This window comes from Rattus norvegicus, chromosome 17 (assembly GCF_021556685.1).
Source record: "Rattus norvegicus strain SHRSP/BbbUtx chromosome 17, alternate assembly SHRSP_T2T, whole genome shotgun sequence".
Taxonomy (NCBI): domain Eukaryota; kingdom Metazoa; phylum Chordata; class Mammalia; order Rodentia; family Muridae; genus Rattus; species Rattus norvegicus.
This window is the reverse complement of record NC_141550.1, coordinates 50789392-50812099: the sequence shown is the minus strand read 5'-3', so window position 1 is coordinate 50812099 and position 22708 is coordinate 50789392. Positions and strand designations below refer to the sequence as shown.

The 22708-nt window shown below is 41.6% G+C and overlaps 1 protein-coding gene across 1 annotated transcript in view; it reads right to left on the bottom strand.

The window, feature by feature from the left end:
* Positions 1–22265, bottom strand: part of Stard3nl (STARD3 N-terminal like) — a 33977-nt gene extending 11712 nt beyond the window's left edge. The window contains exons 1-4 of the mRNA NM_001008298.1: positions 22218–22265; positions 5837–6119; positions 2206–2283; positions 1636–1713 (exon numbers count right to left, since the gene is read on the bottom strand). Coding sequence (NP_001008299.1) covers positions 1636–1713; positions 2206–2283; positions 5837–6061 — 381 coding nt within the window. The 5' untranslated portion in view covers positions 6062–6119; positions 22218–22265. The remainder of the gene's footprint in view (positions 1–1635; positions 1714–2205; positions 2284–5836; positions 6120–22217) is intronic.
* Positions 22266–22708: the final 443 nt, after the last annotated feature.

The following is a 22708-nucleotide window of genomic DNA, read 5'->3' as shown; positions in this document are numbered from 1 at the left end:
GCGTGAATGGCAGAGATGACTAAAGTGACCGGCAGGATGAAACACGCAGGCGAGCACATGCACACAAGGTAGTTTGCTGAGCGAAAAGCAACTTACCACCAGACAATAATTTACTTTAGAGACTGACATCAATTGCTTTTAGGGGACTTAGTTGATTTCCCTTCCTGCAAATAATTTAAATACTCTAAAACAAAAAACTGGATCTGATACATCAGACCTTCCCTTATTTAGGCTGAGATGTGAAACAGTACCACTGAAACTAAACTGAATTCTATTTGAAAATGGAAGTCGGTGCTTTGCTGTGACTCAGTGCACACATCTGTGTGAATTTCTTTCATAATGGATACCAAGACGGACAGTCTGATGAACATGAGTCTACATGGAGATTCTGGAATAAAATGGCCCAAATGCAGAATGTGATGGAAAACAGAAAGGGGTGATGAGGTCAATGAGAGATGGGGGAAAAGGCCTGCTGCAATGGTCAACATTCTTTAAACAAGTCTCGGAATGACAAGAGGTCCGACCTGCGCCGTGTGATGTGGAAGGCAGCACACGCCCGGTCAGCCCTGATGACTGCCCACGAGAGACTGCTCCTGCTGGGTTCACCTTACTCCTGAGCCCCTCTGGTATAAGAAGCTCCAAGGCTCAGTATCTGTCCTCTATCTGAATCACTGGGTTTGCAGGAAGGGATAAACAACATCTGGGGCATCCACACACATGGCAGAAATGGTGCGGGCAGACAACTGTCTCGAACGTTCAGTTTCTTAATATTTACTGAAAATGAACAGACTGTGTGTAGTCTCTGCTAGACACAAGGAAAAAGATTCGGCAGGGGTGGGAGGTGTCCACTCATCTGGAGAAACCAGAGGAAGAAAAGAGCCTGACAATGGCTTTTCCCTCTTTGACAGTTGGTTAGCAGGACTGTGGACATGTTAGGGGGTTACAAGTGCTTAGCTGAAAGACCCCTGAGCATGTGTGAGAGGATGTTTCCAGAGAGGCCTAATGGAAGTCAGAAGGCCCACCCAGAATGTGGCAACAGCATACCATGGGCTGGGGTCTAGGACTGAACACAAATGAGGTAAACTGGGCCCAGCATTCATCTCTGCTTCCTGACGGGGTGTCATGTGACCAGCTGCCTCATACTCCATTGACGCCCTCCCCACTGTAATAGACTGTATCTTAAACTGTGAGCAGATAACACTTCCACTCCCAAGGTGCTAACATCACTTCAATAGAAAGTAACCCTGAGGAGAGGACTGAAGGCAGGGGCAGGGGCTGTCATCAAACAGAGACCAGAACATCATGTGACGACAAAATCACAAAGCAAGGCATTTTCCACATATCTTGCTTGGAGGCACCGCCCGCCACCCTTATCTAAAAGATGAGATGGAAGAGAAGAGGAGGGGCTTACTCCTGGCCCCCCGGATTCCTTGCTACAGACCAAGCCAGTTACAGAGTTAACTGTTTTCACTACAGAAAGACCCCTGGTAAATTAAGTCTGCTAAAGTGAGGGAAGAGGACTTTGAAAAGGCTGGTGAAACTAGAGATTGTTCAACTCCTGTCTCCTCTCAGCACAGCCTGCTGTGAGCTGCCTAGCCACCAGCCTGGAGATGACCCACTGTCATGTGCACTCACCGCTATTGCCCACCAATGGCGTAATCTGCATACAGCATACCCAAGTATCAGCACTTTGAATCGAAAAACTGCCAAAAGCTGAGGGGGAAAAATGGTAAGAAAAGTTATGTCCAATATGTAAAACATAAAGCAGCTTCAACTATCATTTTTCTACCTCGTCTGTGGACAGCCCAGAGAGGCTCAGACCCCAGACTGTCATGTGTGGAACATGAACTGTGGCCCTAGGTTTCAAGTCCCTATTATCAATATAAACGGGGGAAACAAACAAACACCCAGAGACAGACCAGCACTTCTTCCTGTCTGTCAGCTGAACCTGAGCTCTACTGCTAGGGAGAGGATGAGCTCTCCTCTCCTGAGGAGGGCTCCTGGCCTCTCCTTCACCTTTCCTTTTCTTGCCCATCAGTTCCTAGTGAGCCAGAGAGCACTGAGTGGCTAGGTAAGGCTGGGAAAACAAACATGCCCACTGCTCAAAGGAAGGAACACGGGCACTGCATTTATGGCCTATTTCAAGGGACCTGGCCTCTTGGTTTCCATCTCATTATATCTGAATCGAGACGTAACGGTCCTTACAAATATATCAAAGTAAGAGGAGTAGTAGTCATAGTGAGCCACCTCCTTCTTCAGGGTGTTCTCGATGCCTCCGTTCACCTGGAGAACACAGCAGAATGAGAAGTGAGAACGAAACACGAACATAGCCATACTCACACACACGCATGTGCTAACATAAATATATGAATGAACAGACTGTCTATACAGAGAGACTTTTTTTTGTCCTTTCCTATTACCCAAATTAATCTTAAATGATCAAGCTCATGATTCTATGGATTAAACTAGTCAGAGAAATTTAAAAACAAACTCCAGTAGGGCCCATATTTTAGGGCAATTATAGAGTCCAGGCAGTAGACTCTATAGCCCTAGGCTCAGCCTGGTCAATTCAAGTTTCTCATTACAAATGCAGTCCTAACAGACAGACAGACAGACAGACAGACAGACAGACAGAACAGAACTTACCAGGTAACTGGGTAAGGGAAAATTAATGAAAAATTGTTCACAAGGTCCCACAGCTGTCCAACTTAGAATAGAAATGCCACACAGAAAGGGAGGGCTTAGTTATTGCATAGCTTGCTTCTGCTATAGCAATGGAGCCAAGCCATGACTACTACTCTGCCTGGCAACTCTTGAGGAAATCAGCATCTGGGTGCTGAGTGTGAATCAGCCATAGACAGACCTGGCTACTGATGTGTACAAGTAAAGTGCAGAAGAGAAGTCCTATGCAAATAGCCACCTAACTCATGCTGTGTCTCTGCAAACTACACAAAGCTGCTGCTCAAATATTGAAGAATGGTCACTACCGGTGGCCTAGGCAAAGGTTCTCTACCAGACATCTCCCTCTGCTTGTTTCATGGGTACACACTGGCCATGCCTCTTTTGCTATCTGTGTGCACTGTAACTTGACTCTGTTGCCTATATAGAGTTCTTATAGTTTATGTCTGCAACCCAAACTTGTACTTTAAATCCTTGTCTCGCAATCTTTGGTTCAGGGGTTTTTCAGAGAGATTAGCTACGGTTCAAACAAGATCTCTTCCCAATCATCTTTCCAGCTCAGACTGAGCATCCCATAGATACATATCTGAAATCTGACCTGCTACACCTCTCACTGCAAATGGGAACTTCCACACTTGACCTCATAGGAAGGGACTCAGTTCAACTTAAAGTCCGTTAAAGAGTATAAACTGGCCATCAGACTATGAACAAAGTATGAATAAATAAATGTCACAAAATTGAGTTTCATTCCCAAGATAACTTGCTATGCAAATATCCTAACACCCTCAAAGCCTAAGCACCTCAGGTAAGGGGCAGAGGGGCAGTGTGCACCTATATTTTTCTGGGTTCCATCAACAGAGTAGTCTTAAATACTGGGTAGACACAAAGTAACTTTCAACAAGTGTGTTCCCCCCACCCCCATCTCCTGAATGTACCTCTCAGATGAACTCTTTCTCCCTAGCCAGGTACTTGGAGTTGCATTTCTTCTCCAGCTTCTGACTTTGTATTCTTGCTACCAACCTGCCTCTAGCTTAATCAAGCTGTTCACTATGGCCACAAAGATCTTCATCCATTCACAAGTATATGTTGGGAACCTACTGAGCACTGGCATCGTTCCAAGTACAAGAATTACTGCAGTAAGTAAAACAATGTCTGTCCTCAGGGTTTGCCATTGTGTAAAACAATAACAGCAACAACAGTGAATCACAAGACACATGAACAGACAGGGTGACAGAATAATGGTGCCATTTAAACTGACATCAGCATGATAGGATCCCAGAATTACAAGAGGATACAAGAAATTGATAATTGTATGCAGAGGGAACACTACTGCCTTAATACAGACAGGAACCTGTTTCAGTCTGAAAGCCAGAGGCCACAGTAGCTGTGGAGTGAAAGGAACCACTGACAAGTAAGGGCGAAGTGTCTGCATCGAGGTGTCTTCCAGAAGGGCTCAGGCTAGGTGTGGGGAACACAAGCAACCAAACCCAAGGCTTGAGAAACAACACATACCAAGGATAACCAAATACATTATTAAATAAAATCCATCAGGCTATTTTAATTTTGTTAGTGTATATATAGAGAATTTAAATGATATATGTTAAACTCCATATTATATTCTATTTGATACTATTTATATAATTTGTTCAATAAAATATGAAGAAATAATCTTTCTTACACAAGGGAATTAAAAAGCAAACATAGCAATTTCAGAAGCACTTGACACATATATTTCAATATTAAAAATTATCTTATGTGTATGGGTGTTTTGACTGCATGTACATATATGCACCACAGAAGCCTGATGCTCTCAGAGGCCAGAAGATGGCAGCAGATCCCTGAAACTGGAGTTACAGATGGCTGTGTGCTATCATTTTGGTGCTTAAAATAGAACCTGGGTCCTCTGGAAGAGCAGCCAATACTCCTAACCACTGAGCCATCTCTCCAGCAACAACAGTTTGTTGTTGTTGTTGTTTTTTAAGAAAAAGAGCTGGTAAACATTTATTTAAAAAACCCAAAAAATAATTATTTTTGCTTTTTTAGACAGGTTTAAAGTGGAGCAGAGACTGAAGCAAAGGCCATCCAGAGACTGCTCCACCTGGGGATCCATCCCATATGCAGTTACCAAACCAAGTCACTATTGCTGATGCCAAGAGGTGCTTGCTGACAGGAGCCTGATATGGATATCTCCTGAGAGGCTCTGCCAAAGCCCTACTGATACAGATGAGGACGCTTGCAGTTAACCATCTGAGCATGGGGACCCAATGGAGGAGTTAGAGAAAGGATTGAAGGAGCTGAAGGGGTTTGCAACCCCATAGGAAGAACAACAATATCAACCCCACAGGGACTAAACTACCAATCAAAGAGTACATACACATGGAGAGACCCATGGCTCCAGTCACATATGTAGCAGAGGATGGCATCGTCTGGCATCAATAGGAGAAGCCCTTGGTCCTGTGAAGGCTCATTTCCCCAGTGTTGGGGAATGTCAGGGTGTTGAGGTGGGAGTGGGTGGATGGGAGGGGAAGCATCCTCACAGAAGGAGGGGGAAGGGGGAGGGGAGAAGGGGAAAACCAGGAAAGAGGATAACATTTGAAATGTAAATACATAAAATATCCCATAAAAATGCAAAAAAAAAAAAAAGAGGACATTATGCAGTCAGGGAGATGTGCTAGAGGTTCCTGGAGAGTTATGAGGGGGAGAGAGGAATAGACCTTATCTAGGTGGATTGTATGTATGAATGGAAATGCAAAATAATAAATACAAATTAAACTAAAAAAGGACAGGTTTTCCTCAATTATTCGAGCCAAAGGAGAGACATAGATAAGTGCGCCTGTGCACAATGACCAGTGCTGTGTCCTAGGGAAGCTTCGTGAATACAGATAGATGAATTTGTTCAAAAAGCTGGGCATTTTCCACTCTATTATTAAGCAGAGCACCAGGAATTCAAACTTCAAGAGAGGAAGTAAATTTTAAGTTCACCAGGTGTGGTTCACATACTAACACTAAGAGTAAGAAAAGTCTGAATCAGATGGAGACGGGTAACACTTTATCATTTGAAAAGAGATGATATTCACTAAACAAAAAAAAATAAGGAGAAAAAATTTCAAAATATTTTTCTTCTAGAAGCAAGAAGTCATGAGCAAAACTGACTTACATTTAACTCTATTATCCACAGTAACGTTACAAATAAGAGGTCAAAGGTGACAAAAAGACAAAAAGTCCTCCTGACATCAGATATGCCTTTCTTTTCCCTTCCTTCATAGGACTCAATCCTGGCCATGAGCTGCCCAGGATTGATGGAATGGATGTCACGCAGAGAAGCGTGTGAGCTCTGGCTCCCTGTCAGAGTGTTCTCCATGTCTTCCGGAAGGTGGTTCATCCTGGAGGAGGACTGAAGGAGTCTCCATCCAACTCCACCATCCCTAGTGAGAAGCAACCTGTAGAGACCAAAAGAGAAAATCCATGTTAAACCTAAGCCGATGTCATGTGACCATGGTGCTCTCACCATTCCACTGAGCCACAGTGCTTTGACATAAGACATTGATGTTTGACAGAAACAAAAAACATATAAAATATGTCTTATATAAAATACAATACATATTTTATAAGATATAATTTATTATTATAGTATGGTATAATATATAAAATATATTTTATAACATGAAAAAACTGCACTCAATATTACTGAGTGGCTACTTAGAAAAGAGTATTAATGGAGAAAACAAAGTTACAGGAGGAAAAGGTAAAGCTAGGGTATTAAGCACAATACCAAAGCATTCTCAGAAACCAGAAGCCAGCTTCCTTGGCACACCAGCAGGTAGAGCTCCAGGGTCTTATTATTACCATGGGCTACAAAGTCATATTCCACACATCGCCCCAAAGAATGAAGCAGAACCACATAAACTAGCTACAAAAGGAATTGTTTTCTACCAAAAGAGATATCCCTATATTTAACACTCCCTAACACCTCATCATATGCAAGCATGTTTTCTGGGCATCATCTTAGGAAGGTAGTATTTAAACCTGCACTATGCAAACACCAGATTGATAATTCCAGAAGTTATGGCCGCATACAGGGGTTCCCCAAGACCTGGAATGCTTTACCTAGAATAGCACGGAGGAGGGGTAATCTGAATGAGCAGATTCCCCAGGGATGGGCTAAGTCCACTGAACAGAAATGAGGGCTGCAGTGCTGAGCATTCTAGCCTTCCAGCCAGGGTACCTCTCTCTCGGGAGGACTGTCTGTGCTTCTGGCTCCACTGACACTCATGTTTTGCTTTGGCCATGAATGTGAACAGAGTTGGGTGGTACTTGTGTCCAAATCCATAGGTTCACCTTTCTAAACTGCCATATCACTGGCAGTGTCCAGACCAAGCGCATCCTTAAGATGAATGGACCAGAGTATGAAAACAGATTGCTAAGATTCCCTCCAAGCAATGTGGTCTCACACAGTACTTTCTCTTACACTTGGCTCTGCTCGCTGTCTTACCCTCCTCAGGAACTAAAGTCCTTTCCATACATTTATACCAGGCGATGGGGTAATATATTATTTTTAAAGCAATTTAATGAAATGAATTGGTATTTTAAAATACATCACTTGCTACAGGAACTCTACTTTTAAAGATTAAAGGGAAATTTACCAAACCACAGACATCTAATGTTAATTTGTAACACTAGAGGTCAGGTAGTGGTTGTCTTGGAGAAAGAGAGGGGTATAGTGACTAGAAGTTCAAAGCAGGAATGTGTTTAGGAAATTTGCTAAAGTTATCTTTTTTGACCCAAGGAGTCATAACATAGTTGTGTTCACTTGGTGATAAGCTGTCACTTGGAAGCTTCAGTAGAGTGCTGACTGTTTAAATTATTTTACAACATTTGCATGTACCCATATATGTAGCCTTTCAATAACACTTCCATTTAAAAGCTTAAATTACTGTAATTGAATTAGAAAACAAACCTGCTACTTAACAAAAGGAACAATCAGACAAATTGTTACATTTAAATGTATCCTTTTCAAGCCCTTATAATGACATAGGATAATGCTTACATTATATTAATTGGATTAAAACTCTAATGATAAATGGAGCACATACATGTGTATATAATGATCATACAATTAATTCCTCAAAGAATCCTATTCATGAAATATATCAGACACTAGCAAAGATTACCTATGGGTGATGAGAATTTTCTTTTTTTTATTTTTTCTTGAGTTCTTAAATGTACTTTGTGCATAGTACATTTAAAACGGGAGAAACTAAGTCCACACATCTTGCTGTCAAGATTTAAAAATATTTTCACATGATTTCTTTGTCAATTAGGTCAACAGCATTCTAGCTATTGCTATAATTAGGTTTGGCAGACAAACCACGTAAAACTTAAAACAGGCTTCTATGTTCTGAAGCTCATAGGTCTTCTAATTCATATGTAAGCAACTGTGCCTCATGCATGGTTATTTCAAATTGTGTTAGGGTTAGATCTACCCTGCCTGCCATGTTCCTTAGACCAGGGAAACCATCAGCATTTTCTTGTTATTAGAGATGGCAAGAGTAAAAGAGACAAGTTAACCATATCAACATTTAAAGTCTCTATACTTTATATGCTTATATACTCTATATTTTGTTCACATCGGCCAAAGTATATTTCTGTATGTTTTAGTAGGTTTCTGCTATGTCATTTGTATTGCCTTGAATGCTTTCATGCTAAAGCAGCAGGAATGAAAAAATTGTCTACAAAGCTGAAAATATTTGCTTTAGTGTTCTCTATTCTAGGAAGTGCTAATGGGTTCTTCCAAAAAGAGATCTGGCTGAGACATGAAGTGACAGTGTAATGTCTGTAAACCATGGATAGGCTAAATGACAAACATCAGTTTCTACAAAATTTCTACAAAATACAGGTCCAGTCATGTAGGGAAAGCCAGCACTGTGCAGCATGGCCTGTTGTCTCTGCAGGCGCTGCTGGAGTGGACCCTCTGTCAGATAGGACACCTGTGATGTAGCAGCAGAGTAACCTGGGGAAAATCCACACGCTCACACATCTGCTGCCTCCTGAATCAGAATAGCCTGCAAAATTATCCTACTCCTCATACAGCACCCTCAGGGGAGAGAGGATGAAAAATCCAGGGACTTGTTTGCATCTTCCAGGTCATTTTACCACATCTGTTCCCATGTTGGGTACAAAGTGGAGGTGAACTTCAACGTCTTCTGCTTCCATACAAAAGTGCTAACGCCCAAACAGTACACGGAGTGGAGGAAGATGAGGACCAACACGTATGGCAATGCAATAATAAAATCCATTATTTTGTAAACGAATTGAAAAACAAAGCATTTCTACCTATAGATCTATTGTTTTATGAAAATGTCAGTTTGCCTTCCTATGAGGACAAACAGGGAGTTTGCCCTGCTTACTAGTGGCAGTCAGTTTAGTAAACTGGCCTAATCTCTAACTACATTCTAAATATTTGTCCTTATACCCAGAGATAAGTGCAGTACTCACCTCTCATTAAGGAAACGTCTCTTTGCAACAGATGGAGACATTACAGAAAACCACAAAAATCAAAATGTAGAACCCAGTCCCAAGGGACATACCTAAAAATCATTCTCAAACCTAAAGCTCAGGAACTAATACTAAAGAGGGAGCAGAAAAGCTGTAGGAGTCAGAGGAGCAGGGGAGTTGCTGCAATACTGTGTCTACTATGAACGTGTCAACCCTACACAAAGAACTAGAGGAAACTAAAGAATACTGAGAGCAGGAGAAATCATCTTTCCCAAGGAATAGTAAACCAACTGGTTATTCAGGACAAAATGGTCACCCCTGAAAACAGACATATAAGTAACATCATATAGACTGAGCAGGTTGTGCTTGTGTATTTAGAAATGTATGAGTGTGTATTTAGAAATGTATATGTGTATATATGAATATACATATGTAACAACAAGTAATGAAAAAAGATCATGAATTTGAAAAAAGAGCAAGAAGGGGTATATGGGAGGGTTTGTAGGGAAGAAATGGAAGGTGTAAATGATGTAGTTCTGCTGATCTCAGTGTGTGTGTGTGTGTGTGTGTGTGTGTGTGTGTGTGTGTGTGTGTGTGTGCGCGCGCGCGTGTGTGCGCACGCGTGCCTGCCTGTGCTTAAAAAGGAAGAAATACAAAGATAAGACTGCTTCAGGCAATCTTGAAAGAGACTGGAAGGTACTTTCCACAAAGGATCAGTAACCAAAACAGAATGCCACTAGGGTAACACATGAACACATCATGGAATAGAGCTGGACCCCAAACAGATCCACATGTGCATGGGCATTTGGCTTCCGATGAAGACACCAAAGCAATGAAGCCGAGAAGAAAGCTTGTTTTCAGAAACGTATGCTAAGACAACCAATAAAATTTGAAAAAAAAATGAATTACAACCTCGAATTTGCATCATGTAAAGAACTAATTTAAGAACGATCATGGTGTAAGCATACTAAGAATATAAAACATGAGGGGCATCAGAGGATGTGTTCTATACACCAACAATGTACGGAAAAGTAATAAAATCCAGTATTTTCTATGCTAATTGAAGGATTTCTATTTATGTGTCTATTAGTACTTGTGGAAAACACTTTTACAATATTCTTATAGATACAGGTTTCTTAGAAAAGGCAAAAAAACAAAATGTCATGACTAAAATATTTTGTGTGTGCGCAGGTTGTCTTAAAAGACCATTTGCTGTCTATCTGAAACAGTGTGAACATCAATGTAAGTATGACTAAGAATACCATGGTTGGACTTCATCCTGAAAAACAATCTTACAAGACTATGGCTACTTTGTAAAAGCAGATTAAGAGTAGGCGGGAAACCAGAAAAACATGTAGGAGGAAGAAAATCAGAAAAGTCAGTTTACAATTCTCAATGCAACAATTACTTAGGGAAGAAACACCAGCAGACACTAACAAATATTTTAAATTTATGAGGAATAGTCTCAAACAGTCTCAAAGTATTACCTCTTAAATTAGTTAAGTTCTGTTGGGGGACAATATACTTTTATAGAGGAGACACTTGACAGTCAGCACCTGGACCAATCTCACATGATATCATATACTGTGTTGCAATAAACATATAATAACAATTCCTCACTATAAATGTTTAACCTGCATGTAGCTATGAGGAAGTAACCAATCACAGACAACTTTCCTAGACTAGTTAGAAAAGGTAGTGAAGGAACAGTGAACAAAACAGTCAAGTGCAACAGTGTGAATACTCTTCAAAGTGAAAAGGGCATAAGGCTCAAACATAAAAGTAATGAAAAGGCATGGCTGAATAACAAGTTTAAAAAGGCAAAGGTCATGGTGCGCGCTCTCCCCTACCCCCCAACATACACACAAGCATGCACCCAGGCAGTTTTAATTTTTTTTAAGAACAACAACAAAAATAAAAGGCTACAAAAGACTATTAATGAACGATAAACGTCTGACCTTGTTACATGGAATGCCCTCAAGTGGGTAGAATGTTACAGCTACACTTCATCACTGCTTTAAGACAGCTCTGCTCTTTGATTTCTCTCTGTTTTTCAGAAGCTACTATCAGTCCAGGAAAATTGAAACAACAGAGTCTCCATAGTATCCACCTTCTATTTCCAAGTCTTCTCCTAGAAAGTACCTTCTAGTGCTCAAATGGATTTAGCATCTTAAGCTCTAATATTACACTCAAAATATTTCATCTCCACACAGCACCTAAAAACTCTTTTGTCTCAGTGTCTCAGAAGAATAGGCTACCTCTCGTGATTTGTATATGCTTGGTCCAGGTAGTGGCACTTTTAGGAGGTGTTCCCTTGTTGGAATAGGTGTGGCCTTGGAGGAAGTGTATCATTGTGGAGATGGGCTTGAAGACTCTTCTCCTAGCCATGTGGTAGATAGTCTTCTCCAGTTTGCCTTCAGAAACTCTCAGCTCCTCCTATACCATGCCTTTCTGGATGCTGCCACGCACCCACCCTGATGATACTGGACTGAACCTCTGAACCTGTAAGCCAGCCCCAATTAAATGCTGTCCTTTGTAAGAGTTGCCTTGGTCATGGGGTCTCCTCTGCACCTCTTTTTGTGTTTTTGTCCCCTGGTGTCTCAATGAATCCCAATTATAGGCTATTGCCAATGCTATTGTTTACTCTCCAGAATTTGACAGTTAGACTCGATTGATGACACAACAGTTAGACTCGATTGATGACATACCTGACTCATAGACCACAGAAAATTTAGCAGGTACTGGAGGAGAAATGTACTCATCAGTCTCACCAGCTGTGAATCCTTTGGCTCCACCTATGATGGCCATTCTGCTACCACCCACCAACAGCCTACTTCACTGCTGAAGGAAGCTCTTACCTCACCTCCTCAAAACACTCTCTGGATCCCTGAGGGCTCCTGAGGGCCTCCTTCAAAGGCTTGATTCTCAATGTGGAGAGATGATAAAACCATTAAGGGCCAGGGCCTGGAAGGGTGCCCGGCTCACTGGAGAAAGATATTACTGTAGTTCTCTAGGACTGGTTGATCCTGAAAGAAGCACAAGATTCTAAAAGAGAAGTTGTGGGCCCTGATCTTCTGTTTTAGCACGTGATCTCTGCAGAGCTTTTCCCTATCTTTTCCTCTGCTATATTGAGTCAGGGACCCTTGCCAGAGGCTGAGCTATCTGACCATGGATTTCTATCCTCCAAAGCAATAAGCTAAAAAAAAAAAAACAAAAAAAAAACAAAAAAAAACTTTCTTCTTAACATTGAGGTGTACTTTATGTAACATAAAATTATAAAATTTTGTAATTTTATAACCTCTAGATTGAGGTGTACAATTCAGAGGCTTTGAACATATTTTCAGTATTGTATAATTTTCACTTTTATATAGTTCCAAAATATTTTCATCACTGCCAATAGGAATTTCATAGCAATCACACACTAACTCCTTCTCACTCCCCTGCCCTGCCCTGCCCTGCCCTGCTAACACTGCTTTGTTTGACTATTTCATAGGCACGTGCTGTGTTTTGTGTGGAGCTTCTTTTACTTATCACAGTATATTCAAGATGCACATGCTATTCTATATCACATGCTAGCAAAAGGCGGCATGCTGTTCTCTTGCCTTCTGTTGCTGTGATTACCACTATTACCAAAAGCCAAGAGGCTTATAAGGTTTACACTCCAGGCCACAGTCTATCACTGAGGGAAATCAGAGCAGGAACTCAGGCAGCAGCACCAAACACTCCAGAGTGATGTTCACTGGCTTCTCCCAGCCTGTATTCAGGTGCCTTTGTTAAAAAGCCCAGGTTCACCTTCCAGGGATGGCTTTTCCCACAGTGGGCTGGGCCTTCTTACAGCAACTACCAATCAAAAAATTCGTCCATCCAGAGACATCCCCATAGACAAGTTTGATCCAGGCAATCCTCCAGATTGTGTCAAGACTATGACAATTCCAAACTGTGTCAAGGAGATGGCTGAAGCTAGCGAGGAAACCTATTTACAAACTAAACCACTTATTTATAAAAATTATTCTATAGCAGTCATTTTGTTATAGTAGTAGACTACTTCTCCTGGGTATAATATGTTCACGTACCCTCTGCTATTCTCAGTGCTCAGCCCAGAAAACCTATACATAAAAGTAACATTATATAAACTGAACGAGTTGTAATTATATATACACATACACAAGAGGATTACACATACACAAACATATGCACATAACAATAATAAAAACAGAGACCATAAATGTGAGAGCAAAGAGAGGTATATGGGAAGATTTGTGGGGAGGAAAAGTAGGGTAAATGATGTAAATATTTTTTTGAGCTTATATCTAGTGTACTAGTCTGTTGCAGAATATTTGATCACACCGTGAACCGCAAGATTGTGTTATTTACTAAAAAAAACCTGTTTCTAGTTGAAGTATGGCTCAACCCTCTGGATGGAATACAGACATGCCCTTGGGGCATACTTTTAATCCCAAACAATGAAGATGAAGTTAGTTTATAGAAGGAAGCACCCATATTCGAAAGTGATGTGTAACTGAGTGACAAAGCAATGAATCAGAGAAAGAGTTGACTGAATAGGATATGCCCAACTCTTATAAGAAGAAGGGAAGCCATATAAGACAGCACAGAGAGGCAGTTTTACCCAGAGAGTTTTATGGAGACCAGTTAAAAAGAAAATGAGCTAGACACAGATGAAGACAGAATTTGTCAGAGAATAAGAAGGACACAGAAGATTAGAACAGATTTCGAGAGTTAATTTGAGGCCAAGCAGAGCAAAAAGCCAGAAGCTAAGAAAGAAGCCAGATTGAATCAGTCAGAGAGGAGCTTGAGCCAGAACAACTGATTGAATTGAACCACCCAGAGTTCAGAAAGAACTAGGAATGGGAAAGTTTATTCAGCAGTAAGTCTCAGAGGCTGAAACATCTAGGCCTAGATAAGATTGTATGGAAACTATAAGGTTCCATGACTAGGCCAAGGTTAGTAGCCTCCAAAGTGACAATTACCTCAGGTGAATAAAAGTTACTTTTACATTAGTATAACTAATACTAGTAGTATAACTAATACATTAGTAAACTAATAACTAATAGTATATTACTATTTTTAAAAACAGAAGCTAAAATAAGAATGTTCTCAATTTTTTATATATATTTCACATATTGTTCATAGGTTTTGTGAAGCATAATATCAAAATCTCCTTTTATAGAGCAATGAGGTATCCTTTTTTTCTACATATCAAAAGCTCTTAGAAAGCCAGGGACAGGGGCACCCACTCTAGTGGTGGGGCCAGGAGGAGCACAAGTAGAAGGTCATCCTCAGCTACACAGGGACCTCAGAGTCATCTTGGGTTATATGAGGCCCTGCCAAAAACAAAACAAAGCAAAACAGAAAAAAACAAAACAAAACAAAACAAAAAAACAAAAACATAAGCAGAAAATTTCCTAGAGAACAATACTTCATCATAGAGAAGTGGTGGACATGGCAGATATTCTATGTGCCTGTTAGATTTACAAATACCAGGTATAAACATAAAGAGGCCAGGTGTGGTGCTGCATGTCTTTTTTCCCAGCACTCAGGAGGAAGAGGTAAAAGGATCTCTGTGAGTTCAAGGCCAGGCAATTCTACATAAACCCCAGGGCAGCCAGGACTACATAAAGAGACCTTGTTTCAAAAACGTGAGGGGGAAAAAGAGAATACAGAGCCTGGGTACTTGCTAACTAAAATTTTAAAAAAAAATTACTCACATTTAGAATTTCAACATGATATAGTAATACACCAAGAATATTTTGGTTTTTTTTTAAGCTAGGGTCTCATGAATTTCCTGTATAGTAGGGGGTGATCTTGCACTGATTCTTATGCAGGGACAAACTATGCTTATTTCCAGTATTAATTTCAGTATCTATTCCTAATAATAGAATTAATAAAAACAACCTAATGTTCCCAAATTGATTAGATTGGTCATCATTCCAAAATGCAAATGCACAGCAGGGCTATATACACAGAAAGCATAAAACACGTCAAGTGTATGGCTCTCACCTACCCAACCCAAACAAATGGGCATCTACTGCATGAAAGCATTGTGCTAACTGCTATGAGGGAAAGTGAAATGGAAAGGACACTGTCCTTGTACTCACGTAAAATTATTCAAGTAGTATGAAAACAAAGTATAAAATAAATATGAAAAAGGAAGGCTCAGTATCCGTTTGTGACCAGAAATGCCACCAAAAAAAGGCATGTCTTAGAAGAAATATGACTTTGAATGATCTGAAATGTATCAATGAGGACGAAGAAAGGGACAACTTAAAATGGACCAAGCACAAGCATGTACACTAACAATGAGTCAACCTCTGTCTGGGGAACAACAATGAATCAACCAGGTGAGGGGACTGAGGGAAACAACTGGAAGGCTGGAACACGTGTGTGCACAAGTGAAAGAGGGCTGAAAAGTCATCAAGAGAGTAAGGATACCTTTCCCATAAGGTTGGGCTAAGGAGATCAGGATCCTAAGGACAGGGCAAAAATCAAAGGCCAGGAAAAGTTCAGTGCTTCTACGTCATTGGCAGAGAACTTCCTTGTCCAGAGAAAGGTAAACAAGAACTCCAGGGTAAGCGGCTCTTAGCAAGGTAAAGTGTGCTCTAGTTCATTTCTCCAGGACCGAGGCACTCAATTCCAGAGTCTGTGTGCTCTCAATGCCCTGATTTTTATTTAAGCACTGAGACAAGTGTAAGTCATGAAAGAAAAGGCGGTGAACAATGACTGTTACAGTAAAGGCTGGCAGTTCTCACAGTTTGTACCAGCAGCAGACTAACTGCACAGCATGGTAGGTGGCCAGCTTTAATTTCCACATTCCTGGGGCTGAAAAGAACACAAGACAGTGCCTGTGGTGAGAAAGCCTTCTTGCCCATCCTCTGCCCTCCTGTGCCCTCCACTTGGCATGAACCTGACTTCAAACATAGAGTGGATACACATGTCCTTAGTTCAGCAAAGCACTATCACAGACCTCCAAAAAGGACATCAGCTACCAAGCGGGGGCTATGGATATCTGTCTGCTGGCTTACGCTTCCTATATAGGGAATTACTTGTCGGTATGTAGAGATGAACATTTCACTAATGAAATCCCTAGGACTCTAGTTTCTCTTGAAAAAAAAAAAAAAAAGACAACTGGCAATATTCTCCATCTCACCATTGTGGCCCTAGTCAGTGTGTTTACTTGTGCCCTCAGCTGGTTCCTGCTGCCATTTCTTTTTTCTTATTACCAGGTCTTTGGACAACTGCTAGTAGTAAGTCAGAGGGGCACTGCCTGGTTTTACAACCCTATATTGCTACTTTGGTCAAGTAACTTACCCTTTTATATGTTTGGGAAAACAGGGACAATGCTACTACAACTTAACTTGGAGAGAAGTTTGGAGAATAAAGACAACAGATGCTCCCAATGGGCCGGGGCATTAGGGAGTCGACTGTGCTCACAGGCACATAGTTTTACTCACAGTCAGGCACTTGCCATACAGTTTTTTATCTAGGGGTAGAGGGATAGCCTACAATGTAAAGGCTAGCCCCTATAACAGAATTTTCTAGTCCAATATGTCAGTAGTACTGAGGACGGGAAACCCCAACTCAGGCCATCAGAACACCTCTGGACACAGAAAATCTTTGCTGCTAATTACTAGCAACAACGCCAGAGCAAGTCCCGGCTTGGTGACTTTACCTCTGCTGGTGAAACTTCTAACACTCAAGAGTTGCTGCTCCCCTTTGATGAGTCTACAACATCACAGGAACAGCAGAACAGCACCGGAGCTGAAGAGCTGCACAGCATTAAGGGCAGATAATGCCTCTGCAGAAGATGTGAATTCAGTTCTGCTGGGTGTGCCTACAACCCCTTCAACCCCAGGTCCTAGGGAACCAATGCTCTTTTGAACTCCTCAAGTGCCTACACATAGAGGTGCAAATAGCCAGACCCCAACATACACACACAAACATAAATTTAAAAAAATGTTTAAAATAAGTTAAAAAGAAAAATGTTACTGGAATCACTTGATTCTGCATTATTAAATCAACAAACAGGAAGTGGCTAATTCAAACAATTATGGAATAAATTTTTCTAAAACAAAAATAAGAGTGTACCACAATACTGAATAATATGCCATATTTGAAAAGTCTATTTTCTAGAGGAATATAGGATATAAGAAATCTATAAGTGCTTCAACTTTAAAAGCTCTAAACAAAACCATGCATTTAATAAACTGGAGATATAACTAGTCACAAAATATTGGAGGGAGGGGTAGGCTTTGTGAAATTGGAAAAAACCAGAAGAGACATGTTTCAAACCCAGAGTATAAAACCAACCCTAATCCAGCTCCTGACTAGGAAGACCCTCCAGACTTAAACAGCCTGAGTCACAAACCCTGCCTGAGAACTGAGGCTTTGGTCTCCATTCACCACAAGAAAAGAAGGATCTTCTATATCCAAGTCTGTTCACAAAGAAAGGAAACAATCAGAAAAGCCTGAGCTCCAACAACCTGTGATTTATGTTCTTGCCGGGAGACCTGAGGTGCAGCAAAAGCCCTAACTGTTCACCGGGCCTGGGTAAGTGGCCAAGAGTCCAGAGGCCTATCTCTCTAGACCCTGGCTTTTCCATCTATAATATTAACAACATTAATGATTATAACTATTTAACACGACCTTTTCAGTAGCAATGTGCCGTCAACATTTACATGTAAGGATTTAAGATTTTTAAAAGAGGTCCTCTGTCAAATTGAAGATGGGACGGGAAGCCAGTTCTGTGGAGTCAGAGCCAAGAAAAGCTTCTTGCAAAGATGGTAATGAAAGTGCAAATAAAACTAGAAGGTTCAGCATTGCAAAAGCTATACCACATGCGATGTAGATGAAGTCTTTTAAACTTTGGCCAACACAGATCTGAGGGTGCACCTATGTACCACATGAACAAAGGAACGAAGATAAGTTGCACACAAAGTGTTCCAATGGTTCTGAGAAAAGAGAAAGCTTCCATCAGTGGGAGAGAAATGTTTTATTGAAGGATTCCAACATTGGGGTGGACTCTGAGGCACAGTTAGAGAGTTGGTAGTCATCAAGCAGAGCGCAACGGTGGCACAGAAGTGATGAGGTTCCCTGTTTGGGGCACAGGACTCACCATGACTAGATAATTCAAATGCCTACAAGGTACAGTCTGATGAGGATAGCCTAGATCTCTAAGAATGTGGTCATAGGCTGCATAAACATCCTTCCAGACAGTAAGACTTGCTCTAAACAGTTTTGATATTTTGAGTTCAAATGCAAAGGATCTTTTGCATAAATGTAAAGACCTTCTGACATTTAAGAATTCTATTTACAGCATTTTAAAGCTATTAAATGCAATTTCCATTTGACAGCAGGTCAAAAGGGCAGCCAAAAGCAAATCAGCCTGCTGATTTTAATTTTTATAACTTTACTGTTATTAATCTAATATAGTTCTTTGAATAAGAGAACCTTACAACTAATGGTTCTTTTTAAAATTTAGGACAACCTACACTGTTTCTCAACCATATAACAATCTGGTTCCTTAACCATGTAAAGTTTATAAACTGGCTTCTACCTTTTTAAAGCAGCATAAGAAAAATTACATCACTGAGCTGACCCAATACTTCCTGAATCATGGGAAAACTCTACTTGCTACCAGAAACAAAGAACCAGCAAATCACATGCCATACTACCTCACATCTAAGAATAGCAGGCTAGGAAAACAGTAACAACAATTAAATTTAATTAAAACTTGAATTAAAATTATTTCAGAGGTACTGGAACACAGGCTTACTCAGGCATTCTTTCCCTGAGCTAAAATCCTGCCTTATTTTTTTTTATCAGGAGACAAGGTCTTGTTAAATTGCCTAGGCTGGTCTACAACTTAGGATTTCCCTTCCCAGAGCTTTGCATATAGTTGGTATTACAAGCAGGCACCACTGTACTGGGACTCACTGAAGCCATAGACACCACTGTACTGGGAGTCACTGAAGCCATAGGCATGACTGTACTGGGAGTCACTGAAGCCATAGGCACCACTGTACTGGGAGTCACTGAAGCCATAGGCACCACTGTACTGGGACTCACTGAAGCCATAGGCATGACTGTACTGGGAGTCACTTACAAGCCATAGACACCACTGTACTGAGAGTCACTTACAAGCCATAGGCACCACTGTACTAAGAGTCACTTACAAGCCATAGGCACCACTGTACTGGGAGTCACTTACAAGCCATAGCCACCACTGTACTGGGACTCACTGAAGCCATAGGCACCACTGTACTGAGAGTCACTTACAAGCCATAGGCACCACTGTACTGAGAGTTACTTACAAGCCATAGGCACCACCGTACTGGGAGTCACTTACAAGCCATAGGCACCACTGTACTGGGAGTCACTGAAGCCATAGACACCACTGTACTGGGAGTCACTGAAGCCATAGGCACCACTGTACTGGGAGTCACTTACAAGCCATAGACACCACCGTACTGGGAGTCACTTACAAGCCATAGGCACCACCGTACTGGGAGTCACTTATAAGCCTTATGTACCACTGTACTGAGAGTCACTTACACGCCATAGGCACCACTGTACTGGGAGTCACTGAAGCCATAGGCACCACTGTACTGGGAGTCACTTACAAGTCTTATGTACCACTGTACTGGAAGTCCTTTACAAATGATAGCCTTCTAACAAAAAAGAAGGGTACACTTCCTCAGAAAAAAGAGAAAAGAAACTAAGAGGATTATTTTAATGCAAGGAAAAACATTGGCCCATCTTTGAAATTGTCTTCTGTGAGTTGAAAAACATTAAGTTTAGTTTCTAGATACTGAGGTGCTGTACTTTGATATAGAACCAAAAAAGACTTGCATGAAAATTTGGAAATAAGCATCTGGCATTACTGGCATTTTCTGTGTTGAATTTTGGAAACTGCTGTGTATCTATACTTCCAGAGCCCCTTCTTCACTGAAAGGATCCAGCACACGAGTTACAAAATGCAGCGTCAGGACCAAATTTGAAACACCATCAACCTGTAGATCCTGCTACTTGCTCCAAGCGGAAGGGGTGGCTCATGGTGAAGTGGACTGGGAGTAAAGTTAACGACCTCATCAGTCTAGCTGAGGAAACTTGGTGTACATTTTCTTCACTGATGGAAAGTTTAGTCTGTGCAATATGTCTGCAGGAACAGAATGCATGTGCCATGCCAAGAAAAATGCAGGAACTAGATAAAGACAGAGTAATCCTTAGAAATACAAGTTCTAATAGGAAAGGTTCACCTCCTTACTGTTCGTTACACTTTCTAAGCACTTGTTTGGACAGAGCGAGACTGCCTGCCGATGCTTTCCAAATGAAAGCAGGTAAAGGCTGTCCTGGAAATGACTGGCAGCGGGAAGTAAGGGGATAAGGGCAGAGCTGAAGATGAGCAGAGGGTCTGAGTCTTGCATATAGCAGCAATGAGAAGAAAAATAACTGTGGGGTACTGGGGAACAGAGAACCATTCTTCCTTAAGAGGCCCCCAAAAGAGAAAGCTATAAAATGATTAATGACTTCATAATCAAAACAAATAGGAAGCTGCTGAGAGTTTATAACTGCCTCTAGAGGAATCTGAAATCTGCACTTTCCACAAGGACGCCTGTTCCTTCATCAGCATTGCCCAACCCAGGCCAGCTGGGCCACCTCACTCTCCCACCATTTACAGCTGCTACAGCACTACTGGACCCCCTTTTCACTGCTTCAGTCTTTGCCTTGAATTGGACACTTCCTGCTCTTCCCCTGACTAGATCACTCTAAACATTCAGGTCTCATCCAAAATATCATCTCTTCAGGGACATTTTCCCAGATCCCACACACCACTGTCCCAACAATGTGCCTTACTGCCAGATTTTCAAGCATTCATTCCTACCTAAAATTGTGCTTTTATTTGCCCATATAGTCTGTCGTCACCAAAACCAAAGAAATTTGAGGGCCGAAACCTTATCTAGTATTCAATACTCAATTTCCAACACCTAAAACAGTATGTGACATGATATAAACTGTCTAATAATTAAATCCAAATGACGATCACTATCCTGAGAAGGTAAGTCCTTGGAACAGTTTTAATTCCACTTCTTTAATGCGTTTGATAATGTAATCTTTAAAGGTTCGTGTTTGTGACAGGAAGATCTCAAAAAATAAAATGTACCCTTCCTTACAATACAAAACATCACATACATATGAATGACTACTATGTAGAGGGGGGCACAGTATACACTGTCCCTTCATGGGCATGATTATCTATCATTTTACTTATGCATAAATACAGCCAAATTACTATAAGTTGTTCTTTTTTCATCAAATCCAGCTCTAGAAGCGGATGATGGACATATGAAGCATAAATGGGAATTACAGTTAGGACCCTTAAACAAAAACATCAGACGGGGCATGCTATAGTAACTCCAGTACACTGAGAAGTCAAACCTGTTACTGTGTTCAATCAGCCTTACTAACCTTACCCAAGCTAGTACTTGGTCAAGTGATGGATGCCATCTGTGAATAGGGACAAATGCCTTTACAATTGCCATATTAAGAGAACACTAAGAAAAGTTCCACAATGTCCACCCATGTTCCAAACAGAAGAGGAAGAAAAGAAGCCCTAATTGAGATTTTTAAAAACTAAAATCAGGATGAGTGGGCAAAGCAGAGAGCTGAAACCATTGCTAGAACATTCATGACTCATGCTTTAATTTTCGTTTTGTTTTGTTATAACAGGGCTTTTCCTGACGAAGGCATAAGGCCAGTAACAGACAGTACCAGTACCTGCCGGCCTACACCCGTATGTCACATCTCGGTCTTAATGGGGGTTCATGGCATGGGCCCAAGGCTGGACCACCTGCCTCCTGGTGAGAATGGGTGGGAGTGGGCCCGGGACCGGCTACCCTCCCGCGTTCCGCCGCGTTCCGCGGCTGCCCCCACAGACCGCGCGGCCCAGGCCAGATCTGGGGAGACCGGCGAACCCTGGAACCTCGGGCTTCGCAACCTGCCCAGCAGGGCGCAGAAAGGCTGCCTACCTCCTCCGCGGCGCGAGCCGCCCGCTGGCCTGTAGACACGGCTCCGCGGTCGCCGCCGGCTAGGCTGGGGCGGGGCTGCAGGGCGGGACCCTTCCGTGACGCAAACACGCTGGTCACGCAAAGACATTGCCGCTGGGTTAATAGTGGCAGAGGAGATGGAGGGTTGGTTTGCAGAACTGTCAGTCTTCGGACGACCAGTAGCGGCTCAAAAAGCTGGCAGTGGGCGGGCCTCGGACTAGTCGCGCCCCTAGAGGTATTAAGGTATCTAACTTCCATCAGCAAGGTATTAGTGAGTTTTACCTTCCTTTGGAATTCTACGCAAGGCTCCCTTTATTCTCTTTATGGGATTTAGACCGGTGAGGGGTAACCCTGAGAGTGGCCCTGGTACCTTGGTTTCAGCTGTCCACTAAGAATTTGCCTATTCTAGGACTCTACCCTAAGTCTCAATCAGGGTAGTCTTACATAGGAAGCTTTTTTTCCTGCACTTCCAC